Source organism: Haliaeetus albicilla, chromosome 7, assembly GCF_947461875.1.
Source record: "Haliaeetus albicilla chromosome 7, bHalAlb1.1, whole genome shotgun sequence".
In the NCBI taxonomy this organism is placed as follows: domain Eukaryota; kingdom Metazoa; phylum Chordata; class Aves; order Accipitriformes; family Accipitridae; genus Haliaeetus; species Haliaeetus albicilla.
This window is the reverse complement of record NC_091489.1, coordinates 11,943,873-11,956,108: the sequence shown is the minus strand read 5'-3', so window position 1 is coordinate 11,956,108 and position 12,236 is coordinate 11,943,873. Positions and strand designations below refer to the sequence as shown.

Sequence of the window (12,236 nt, the reverse complement as noted above, 5' to 3'; positions counted from 1 at the left end):
ATGATAAACTAAACTTCGCTGAACAGCATTTGATGTATGTTGTTGGTCCTGAAGCAGTGGAGGTTGGAGGTAGACATCTGCTTTTTGTCTCTGTCACAATAAGGCTAGGCAATTCTAAGCTGTGTGCTGTTTACAGAGAAACCTCATAATAATAACATGAAGTCTTTCTCCGTAGAAAATGCACTGCACTTCCTATGGCGGGAGGTTGTCACTCTGGATGGAGTAAAAATCTACTATAATCCATTTACTGGCTGGTATGTTTTTATAGTTATCTCTTTCTGAGAACACTTAAAGGTTGTACTTTGCGAAAACCTTATTGGCAACTTTTACCTGGAGGATATAAGATAGAGCATAACTGTCATTTTTCAGTTAGGAACTAAAGAATTAGAATAGCGATATCTTTACTTTGAAAAAAAGGCAAACTGGAGTATATAATGCACAGGTAAATATGTATATCTCCAGCCGAAGATATAATTCTTAAAGCTTTTTTTTTTTTATTTCAGTGCAAATTTGTGGGTTTAAGATTAACATTTTTTTAAACTAGAGCATCGGAGGCTTTGACCTTCTGGTCCAATATTTGTAAAATCTAAAGGAAGGAGGCAGTATAATAATTTTTATTAATTCTGGGTATTGCTAGTTCTGTTGCACTTTTCATTAATTTGGTTAGGGTAGAACCTTTTGATTGGTAGTTGGCTTTTTATTTTTTTCCCTATATAACTTTCAGATTTTTAACACGTGAATATAAATATATTTCAATTTTTTGGAGACTAATGTTATGATAGGCTAAGGTTAGCAAGGCAGAGGGCTGTTAGGAGGGGAAAAAAATCCCCAAACTTCTGGCATACATATTCGTCTTGGTCAGGTTTGTACACCCAAAAAGCTTGCTAGCTTTTGTCAATCTCAGCTTATCTGATAAAAGTTATTGCCTCACCTTACAACCTTTTCGCTGCTGAAGCTATGCTCTGTGTGCCCCTGAACATGCACTTCTCTGTCACACTATTCTATAGTTACTGACTTTCATTTGGGAATGTACTTGAATTTTAGTATTATCCGTGAATATCCGATTGCTGGACCCCAGTGGCCTGGAGGTATTTTGGCAGATGAGATGGGTCTTGGAAAAACAGTAGAAGTGTTGGCTCTTATTCTGACTCATACCCGACCAGACATTAAACAAGATGATCTGACATTACCTGAGGTAAGAAAACTGGGATAAGATTTAGTACAAAGAAAATACTTTTCAGAATTAATGTAAGTGCCCTTCCTCGCTTGAGTTTATTGCTTTCTGTTTTATAGAAGTCCAGATTTAAAGCTGGATTAAAGTACAGTGAAAGTTTTTGCTTTGTAGGATGTGATAGTTTCTGGCATAAATAGTGGAATGGTTTGCATGAGAAGCAATTGATAGATAGTTTGCCATTGTTGAAGGGTGTTAGCAGGCAACTGTGCTGTTAATAGGCTGCTGGTAGTTTACACGCACTACAGGAGTGTATAAATACGTAGTTTAGTTTACGATGTTGGAAATCATTCTCCCCTTCACTTCATTGTATTGGTGAGTATCAGACATTGATTAGACAGATGTTCTGTGCTAAAATAGGAACAATTTAAACTTGGTGAATAAAGATTTCTGCTTGCCCTCTATTTCATATAATAAATGGGCTTATTTAGCAGCGGTTTGCCATCTTTTCATGTTCTTCATCGTGCATCCTGTGAAAACTTAGCATGCTCACTAAAGACAAAAATTCTCTCTGAAGGGAGAGAACCTTGAATTCATGGCAGCCAGTTTCATTGTACATCTCTTCATAATGATCTGCCTGGATTCTCAAAGAGAGAATAAGATTTTTCTTAAATGTATCAGACTGTCAGCACTGAATGTGAAGAGGGGAGTATTAGCACTAAAGCATCTGAACATCAACTGGCAACAATAGCTAGAGACCATAGCCTTTGGAGAGCTGGAGTTACAAAACTGTTTCATGGTGTGAGTATCTGGGACAGACATCTTGGCTAATATTTTGGGACCTTTATGAACAGCATTATATGACATTGCCTGTGGGGTTAAAAGGCACTATTCCACTCATCCAGAAGGCCCCTTGTCATCTGTGTTTTTCTTGTCTTCAAATATAAAATGTCTTTGTATGATGTGCTGAAAAAAAACCAAACCAGAAATGCTTTATTCCAGCTGAGACTTTCTGGATGACTCCTGGCTTGTGTAAGCCAATGTCAGTGTTACTCCAGGTGTTTTGGCTCACTGTAGAGCTCAGTGTCTGGAGTTTCATTGCGGTTACGGTTAAGAATTCTGCAAAGCAACCAATTGGACAGGGCAGAGTGAAGTGTCAACGAATACAGCTATAAAACAGTTAATCATAAAATATTGGCACTGCATTTCTTCCAGCTTTGGGATTCTTTTTTATATCCCGGTTCTTGAGTATACATCTTGAATAAAATCACTAATAATAGAGTAAATTTTGGGGAGGCAATCCCTAAAAAGAGAAACTTACTTGTAATACAACTAACTAGGGCTTTTCAATCTATATTGCTTACCTCCTTTTGTGTTTGTAGCTATTTATTAAATATATATATTTTCCTCCCTGCATCAATAACCTAGATCACTTACAGCTATAGATTCCTTCAACTTAATTCTGAGGTAGTGGAGGACCCAAGCAGCTTGCAGGGCTGCTCTTTCTGTTATCAGTGTAGGGTGCTGAACACCATTTGCCAAAAAATTGAACTGAATGGGGTATTGCTCTGTACGCTAAAAGTGAGCTATCTGAACAAATTAGTGAGATTAGAGCACCCATCTATAGCAGCTCGTGCTTATTTTCAAATGTGAAAAGATTAATGAAGTTGAGAATTACTGTGAAGAGACATGCGCTAATAACTAATAAATGTTGTCTGCATTAGGGTAAGCTTGTGAACTTCTTTGTTCCACCTCAACCTTTAGAAGGAAATACAAAGAAAAAAACAAGGGAAATAGAGCTTAAATTGAAGGAAAAAATACAATATCCCAGTAAGTATCTGATGACTTTTTTTGCTTTTGCTTTTGGCATAAGTCTTATATTGGCCACTATGAATTCAATGCTACTCTTTACTTCAGTAGAATGAAATTATTATTTTGCTGAGCACTGTGATATAGGATTGCATGCTACAAACAAGTGATCCACACTTAAAGTTGCCAACTCAGATCTCTGTGCTACAGAGCTCCGTGTAACTAAAGGTCCTTGTAAAAGAGTTTATACATTTAACTGAAATACACTTTTTATAAGCTTCAGTAAGAAAACTGAGTAACTTATTTCTGTTGCTACTCAATATTGTCTTAGAATCACTAAAAAATAGCAATTTGTAAGGCTACCTCAAGTAAAGCATTGTCAAAACTGCTGCCTGTCTTTTTGTTTTGCATTTTTTTAGATGAACACAGTGTTAAGAGTTCCCTTAATATGCGCTCTCTGAGGTAACTTTCATTTTATCTGAGGTGTAAGTTTTTTTGCTTTAATCCTACACATAGGCTTACGAGTGATGATATTAGCAGCTGTAAAGGAAATGAATGTGAAGAAAGGAGCATCCATTATTGCAATATTTAAGTACATCAGTGCTATATATAGGTATGACATACAGAGAAATAGACGGCTTCTCAAAAGAACTCTAGAAAAACTAATTGCAGAAAAAGTAGTAGAGCAAGTCAAAGGACATGGTCTGGCTGGGTCTTTCAAGCTGGGAAAGAATTACAAGGAACAGAAGAGGCGAGAAAGAACCAAGGAGCAGGTAAAACATGCTGCCATAGTTACTTCAAAGAATGCTGTAAAGGCAGATCTTAGATCTACCAATTGCATACCTCTCGCAGCTGTGTTGTCTCTGCACTAGTTCAGTGATACTGGCTTATTGATAAAAATTAAGAAAACTGCAGTGTTTGCTTTGACATCCATGAACAAAGAAGCAGAAATCATAAGATCAAATTTGGGGCTAAAATATTAACTACATCTGTCATAAATCTCTTAAAATAGTGCTGGGGCGCTGGCAGATATATTGTTCTTACTGTGAAGTTGTCATTTTTAAATACTGGTATGCATTAACCAAATCCTCGAACTGGAAATTGATACAAAATCTTAAACACACCAAGACATAGATATTATATGTTCAAATAAAAAAAAAAAAAAAAAAAAAAAAAAAAAAAGGTGAGGAGAAGGTCTGACATTCTTGGTTAATTTTACTTTGTAGATGGCACGGACTTCAGAAAACATTCAGAAGAAGCAGTTGATTGATGCTAAAACCCAAACCAAAGAATCAAGAAATAGTGATGTCACTTCTGAAAATGTCCTTAAAACCCCTTTACGGGTGGATATCACCATGGAAGAACATGATTATTGTACAACTAGCAAAACTAACTGGAAACCTGAAGCTGATCATGAGAACTCTGTAAAAGAGAATAACATTCAGCAGGAAGCTGTGGTCCCAAAGTGTCCTGATCTGCATGGCAGCCTCCTTGTCTCCAGTGACATGAGCAGTCATCCTGATTTTGATGTTTCTAAAACTACAGCTGATGTCCAGCAGGAAGTCCCAAAGGACCAGTCCTCACATTCCCAAGAACATGCCAGCAGTAGTGTACAACATACCAGTTCTGTATTTCCGTTTAATACATCTGAATATCGTTTTGAATGCATCTGTGGTGAGCTTGGATTGGCTGACTATAAAGCTCGTGTGCAGTGCCTGAAATGTTACTTATGGCAGCACGCAGAATGTGTAAACTACAAAGAGGAGAACCTGAAGATCAAACCCTTCTACTGTCCCCATTGTCTTGTGGCAATGAAACCAGTTTCCACAGGAGCAACTCTGATAATTTCTCCGAGTTCTATTTGTCATCAGTGGGTGGATGAGATCAACAGACATGTAAGATCATCTTCTCTTCGAGTTCTGGTAAGATTATATAGGTTTGTATTCTGGAGAGTTATTTTGTCAAGGCTCGGGGCTTCCTGTTTGACACTCAGTATCATGTAAAGTTCAGAAGTTTCTTTGTCCTCTGTGTCAGAATCCTACATTTCTTGCTATTAGACCTATACTTTGGCACCACATGATGTACTTGTGTCCTAGAAAGACTGTCTGCGTTTAGTTCTTTGTTTTTTTCCTTATTAGTTGGTCACTGGGAGATGATACAGTGGGCTAGATATCTTTATCAAATGGAAGCAAATTTTGAGCAATTGCAATGACAAGGGATTTCTGAGAGGGAGGGCTGTTTGTGGTGGGGGTTTTTTTTCTGAAAGATTACCACGGAACTTAGAAAGGCCTAACAATAGGTGTTTTGGCAGTGTCAAGTCTCACTATACATTTGTACCCAAGCAGCGCTCTGACAGTTACTTCTCATTTTGTTTTAGATAAAAACAAATGTTTCAGTAGGTAAAGATTGTACTTTTGAGTTTCGGGTTCTTGGGCTTTACAAAAGAAGTCTTGGGCCTTGGTGTTTACCAAGAATGACACCTTTACAACTTGGGCATTGTCTCTATAACATCTGCCATATTTATTAGAATGTTGCTTATCTGAAGACGTTGTATTGTCCTTTTACTTGATTTCTAATAGCTCTATCACTAAAATAAACCTAATTATACATACAGTCACTACGGCTATGCAGGATTTTTTTTAATATAGTTATCACAGTATTCAAGGGTAGTCATTGTCTTTTATTTATGATTTAGTCAAGTTTTGTCCTTCATATTTTTAGTAGGCAAGAACCTTTGTAATGATAAAGTGCTTTGAGAGCCCTTATATTTTGAATAAAATAACAGTTGTAGTAGATTGATAAAGAGAGGAAGCTTTGTATTCAGGGTTATAGCTGATACCTTCCGCTATCCTACATAGATGCCCAATGTATAAATGAATTCTAGGCCTCCAGTAAGCCATTTGTGTGAGCAGTCTAATTAGCTTTAGTGCAGCAATTAACAAATGTGTAAAACTTGCACAGCTTTCGTAGGAGCCAGTCCAAGTTTTATACCAGCTTTGATGAAAACTGTCAGAAATAGATTTACATGGTAACAGTAAAATAGCTTAAATACTGAGTGTCAGTACTTTAAGCTGTGTGACACCTTCCATTCTAAGACACTGTTTTAATTTTCTTTTAACTGCCAACTGTAAGTCATCCAGACTTGCTTTCAGTGTTGCTTCAAAATGAAAATTTGTTGTTTTTTTCTGTAAAGTTAAAAAATCAGTGCAGATGTTTCAAAAAAAGTTTTGCATACTAACAAGTTTTTTTGCCTGTGAAGGGTGTTTTTTATTCTTTCAACTGCTTACAACACATGGGAAATTCTAATGATTTTATGTAATAGAACAAGAAATTAAAATTTATCAGTAGGTCTTGCTTTGTGGCAGGTTGTCTTTTCCTGCTGCTGTGAAAACAACCAAAACTTGGCCAAGTTATAAACCTCCGTAAAATCTGTTCATAAATACTTGGAAGAGATCATTAGTCTTCGACAGCTATTTTTGCTTCTTAACAGTTGCTTCAGTGAGCATGCTCTTTTTTCTCCCCCCCCCGCCCTTTCTCCCTCTTCAGTTCATGTGAATTGACCTGGTTGCACATGCTCTGGTGTCACACTCAGCCTGAACAGAAATTTTCTGCAAGTGTTTCTTTCAGCTGACAGAAGCACTGTTGCCATATGCACAAATGTAGAGGAAGATTATTACTGGAAGGAAAAGTACAGTGACAGTGACAGTGAAATCATGTGCTGATCATCAAAGGGTAAAGAGGGGGGGAAATCAACTAAGGTTGATAGTCACCTTAATTTTGGTATTTTTAACTATTAGTTGTGTGAGTTAAGAGAACATTAAAGTTTGTGACACTGAGGGACTGGAGAGATGGTGTGATTTTCTTAAATGGTAAAAGTGTTTGTAGGTAGTTGCAGATAAGAATGGACCATCTTGATTAATGTTTATGTAATAAATCATGAACTCACAGAATGAGAGAGCACTAGAAAGATGCTAGCTATTTGAAGATGGGACTAGAATATAGATTCTTTCTAAATAAGATAGGAATATGCCTGTATCTGTCAGAAGAGGGCCTTATCTATTTTAACATTGTGATTAATGTTAATAGATAGGTGGAAAGAAGTAGCTAATGATAAAATTCTTAAAATAAACAATGGATGCCTGTAATTTTGAAGTAGGTTCCTGAAGTAAATTGGGAGCAAGAGAAAAAGTCCATATGAGAAGGAAAAAACAGTGATTGATACATAGCTCTGGTAATAATTGCTTTTAGCAGCTAATAAACCTGGAGATTAGAAAACACTCCTATTTTAAAAATATTTTTTGATTTTGTGCTATACCATACATTATTTGAAATTGCAACATGTCTCAGTATTGTAAATATATTGGGACTCATAATACGTACTGTATTTTCTTTATATATGGAATGCTACCATGGGGAAACATATAGTAAAATGTTTGGTTTAGCTTCTTAATTTTTTAATTTAAACTGCTGTATGCTTAGAATGACAAGGGAGATAAGAAAAATACTTCTGATATTAGAAGAAATGTCAATATGAAAGGCTTATAATAACATTCTGTTGGTGCACAGGGGTTGTTTCTTACTAAGATATTCTTTCTATTTCATGAGTCACTGTAGAAATCCTTTTTGTAGATAAAACATTACCCAGAGTATAATTTCTGTTTTTTAAATATTTCGCCACATACTTCTATCTTTGCCTAATCATCCATGAAATTCTTGGGGCCGTGGGGAGAAAGGTAACACATCTACAGTAAAGGAGAGGACAGGATGTGTAACACTGACTTACATAATGTCGCTCCATACAACATTACAGAATGGTTAATCTTGCATACAGCTGTTGCAACAAATAAGTGTTGCAGCAGATACTGAAGTCCTCTGTTCTTCAAAGGAGAAAAAAAATGTTTTGCAAAGATATAGGTACTTATACATAAGAATTTTGCATCAGTGTCTGTATTGCATTTATTATCTGTGTTACTTGTATGGATTTCCCACCATGCTACTATGTGAATACAGGTTTTATGAATGGTTTCATATTATATGAGGAACACTTCTGAAAGCATGCATGTATTGAGCTGTACTGGTATTTCTACATTTTTATTAAAGTGTCTCCTACCTTCATTCTTTGCTCTTGTGCTATTGAATACAAATCTATGTAGGTGTATCAAGGTGTGAAGAAGCATGGATTTTTGCAGCCACACATGTTGGCAGAGCAGGAGGTGGTTATCACCACATATGATGTTCTCCGCTCTGAACTGAACTATGTAGATATACCCCACAGTAACAGCGAAGATGGGCGCCGTTTCAGGAACCAGAAGCGGTACATGGCCATCCCAAGCCCCTTAGTAGCGGTGGAGTGGTGGAGGATCTGCCTTGATGAAGCGCAAATGGTTGAATGCACTACTGCAAAGGTATGACATTCCCAGTCATGCATTTATTTAACTTGAAAAGGTTTTGACAAGCTCACTGTAAATAATACAATAGACTTCCCTCTCCCCTCTTAACATTCAGTGCACTCGGGTAATTTGTCCTTGTAGCTTGTTCTTTAGAAGTGAATTTTCTGTTGGAGATATTTACTATTAAATGGTTCTCTTGTTGGAATTTTGACAGACTATGAAGTATATCCAGCTCAAAAAATACTTAACATAATCTATACCGACAGTTTAAAGAACTAGGTCATTATGTCGTATGTGGTGTTTGATAGTTTCAAACAAGACACTAGCCTGTTCAGTGACATGGTTCAGAGGCATAGATACGTCCTTTGGGTCTGGAAGCTAACATAGTCAGCAGTGTGTCTGCAGAGGGAGATTATTTTAATTAGTATTCGTCCAGTCTTTTTGCCCGAGACAGGAGGACAAAACCACTACTTATATAAAGGCTTATAGGCTTTAATTTTTTATTTTTATGGTTTTTTACATACAGTTTCTTTTGCTAACTGTTTGCCTTTTGTGAGCCCTTAATTGCACTTGACTGCTTGGAACTGGGTATGGCTTTTATCGGCTTTCAGTTACCTTCAAAAAAGCTCAATAACTTTATACACATTTTTATAATATATGGTACCAATGCTGCTTATAGCTCTGCTAATCTTACATACTGAAAAGATGTTCAGACTTCTTAAAAATAAGGTCCATGTGTTTTCAGGCTATGTTCCACACTATCTTTGATTTTCCTTTCATAGCATTAGTTCTGTCTTCTTTTGCTAGGCTGCTGAAATGGCTCTCCGTTTAAGTGGAATCAATCGCTGGTGTGTCAGTGGCACTCCTGTGCAGCGAGGATTAGAAGGTGAGATTTTATGTAGTGGTGTCATCTGTGAGTTTTCCTTGGGCTAGTAGTGGTTTGAAGTAGTTAAACTGTCTGCTAGTTTTGATCTGAATTCATTATGTACTCTGATTTGGTAAGCCATAACCTTTAACCATGTAATAAAGCCATCAATGAATGTATCAATACAGTAATTGCAGAGCTGAAATCTTTTTATCTCCCCGAGTTAGACAAATACTTTGGGGAGAAGCTGTATGTCAAACAGCTGACTCAAGTCTGTTCTTCGGTTTTCAGTTAGCAGAGTGGGTGAATATTAACCTCTTTCTGTTGCAGCTAAAGTCTGCTCTGATTACAGAATCCTTCTAACTGTCAAATACAGCAAGCAAAGCTGTATTTGCTTTTTGCATAGCCCTGTATGAACTACTGTGGGCATCGACTGCCATGAATTTAAATTCTAAAAATTGTACTAAAGCTTAATGAAATTGTATTAAGTCCTTATGTAAGGACTTAACGAATTGAGATGTGTGGAGTAGGGAGCTGTATGTTGGCAGGTGTCATTTATCTTGTCTTTTTTGTGAGGTACTTGGTTTCTGTAGACAGCTTGGTTTCTGTAGATGGGCTTCAGACAAAGATAGAAAAAAGAAAGGGAACTGACTAACTTAATCTCCCTGTGTTCTTTGGTTTAGGAATGTGCTACACATTGAGGCAATGGGTTTGAAAGTGGATAAATCAGTGTGAGCATTTGTGTATATTTGTGAACTATTGTTCAGACACCAAACTATTATAAAATTCAATATTGTAGATTAATTCATTATGGAATTGTAGATTAAATTTATAAATATACATAATAGTTGTAAGAATACATAATAAAGCAAATGCTATAGAAGGAAGTGATTGATTTGACTGTCATGATTAACCTATTCAAGTCCTTATGTGTGATAGTGTTGATTTAATACATATCTGAAATGTCATATTGTGCATAATACATGTTGGCCAGGCGCTCAGACTATACTGAGGCAGCCCCCATCATATAGGGGATGAAAACTGCTGACTAGTTTGGATCTGTGCTACCACTGCTGTAATAAAGTGGGATAGGACCTTTGGGTAAACAGTTACTTCCTGCACAGAAATGATTCGCAGGATTTTTCTTCCTCTGGTCTGTGATGAATTTGGTGAATGTCTTGTGGCTCTCAGCTGAATACCAAAATTACCATAAAGCTAACAGAATAAAGAATGCAGCCACCAAATCTTTAAGAACTATTTATAAGATATCTATAAGAACCATCATATATTTCTATTTTTGTGTTGTCCACATGAAGCATTAAACATGTGCTTCTGTATTTTTCCAGTAAGATCTAGATACAAGCTTAAAGTCAGTATGTCCTTATATTTCATCCCTCAAAATGATGGGTTTCTGAATTGGGCAGAATTAGCAAGCTGTATTCTCTCAATTAGTAAGAAAACAATAAAAGTGTGTTTTGTTGATTTCTTCTGCCTTAGTAGAAAAGTGGAAGTCTTCTGAATTGCGGCCCCTTTTAGGATGGTGGGCATCAGACAGTTGGTGCACAGCAGGCTGTGAAGTAATGATACTGTGCAATATTGTTCTAGAAAAACCTGGCAAACCCAGTTAACCATATGCAATCGTGTAATTTCTGCCTCTCGCCCCTGCTCTGAATAGGTTTCAATTCATCGCTCTGTTCTGCTAAACTTGAAATTAGGAAAGTGTCTCACAAATAGTTATATTTCAGCAAGTTCTATGACAATGAAAAAGTAGCGAACCTCCACCTTCCCCCAGCTAGTCCCCTGCCTTTAAATTAGCTGTTTTGGTGAGGGAATGACTGGAAAACAAGTGGAAAAGATAATGGCCAGAATGTAGTAGTTTTATGCCTGGTAACCTTTCTATGAAAGTTAATTTTTTTGGAGGCATATTGTGAAGTATTAAAATACAAACATTGTACTAAACCACTTTCTTTTCTTGACAGATCTGTATGGATTAGTCCTTTTTCTTGGAGTTGATCCTTACTGGGTCAAACATTGGTGGGACCAACTTTTATATCGACCTTACTGTAGGAAAAATCCCCGGCCTCTCTACAGTCTAATTGCCAGGATAATGTGGAGATCAGCAAAGAAGGATGTGATTGACCAAGTAAATAAGAGTTTGAGGTTTTAAAATTCCTGATCAACATTTATCAATAGCTTTATTTGCAAATTACCTTTTTAATTTTTTAATTGCAGATTCAAATCCCCCCTCAGACAGAAAATGTACACTGGCTTCACTTTTCTCCTGTGGAGAGACACTTCTATCATCGCCAGCATGAGGTGTGCTGCCAGGATGCATTGGCAAAACTCAGGAAGATTTCAGACTGGACTCTTAAGCTTAGTAGCCTAGATAGAAGGACTGTGACTTCTATTCTGTACCCTTTGCTGCGGCTGAGGCAGGCCTGCTGTCATCCACAAGCTGTTCGGGGAGAGTTCTTGCCATTACAGAAAAGGTGAATTTCTGTCATTTCCTAAATGGTTTTCTTTATCCAAAGCAAAACTCTTAATTGTCCCTAATGGTGCAAGATCTTGAACAGTTCTCAAGCCTAATTTTAAGCTTCGTTGGTGTGACATAGTTGCACATTTAACTAAGTTATCTGACCTCAGAAGTTGAATAGGATGCAGTAGGTTATTTAGTGTAATTCTTGTGTTAAAGAACATCGTACTGAGAGGCAGATGTTTGTGCAGTAACACTTTTAACCTTATGATGCTGATGGATACTAGGGTGTTGCAGGTGACAGACTGAGTGTGAAACAAACCAGGTTCTTTTCAGTTTTAAATAAGCCCACTGGTTTTCTTTTGTCTCTTACAAAATTCATGTTCATAAATGAGAACAATGAACAAAATGAATAAACAGAATGGAATAATTCTTTAATTCAAAGAAAACATTGTTAATGTGAGGTTGCAGAATTTGTAAATGTAGATCCAAACCTGAAAGCTGTTCAAATGCTTCCCCCCCCCTCTT

General features: G+C 36.8%; 1 protein-coding gene across 2 annotated transcripts in view; it reads left to right on the top strand.

The window, feature by feature from the left end:
• SHPRH (SNF2 histone linker PHD RING helicase) overlaps nt 1-12,236 on the top strand; it is a 65,185-nt gene that overhangs the window by 9,166 nt on the left and 43,783 nt on the right. For both annotated transcript variants that reach the window (XM_069786944.1, XM_069786945.1), the window contains exons 5-13: nt 176-254; nt 1,045-1,195; nt 2,896-3,001; nt 3,497-3,753; nt 4,207-4,902; nt 8,134-8,385; nt 9,178-9,256; nt 11,215-11,378; nt 11,468-11,724. In XM_069786944.1, the coding sequence (XP_069643045.1) occupies nt 176-254; nt 1,045-1,195; nt 2,896-3,001; nt 3,497-3,753; nt 4,207-4,902; nt 8,134-8,385; nt 9,178-9,256; nt 11,215-11,378; nt 11,468-11,724 (2,041 nt within the window). The remainder of the gene's footprint in view (nt 1-175; nt 255-1,044; nt 1,196-2,895; nt 3,002-3,496; nt 3,754-4,206; nt 4,903-8,133; nt 8,386-9,177; nt 9,257-11,214; nt 11,379-11,467; nt 11,725-12,236) is intronic.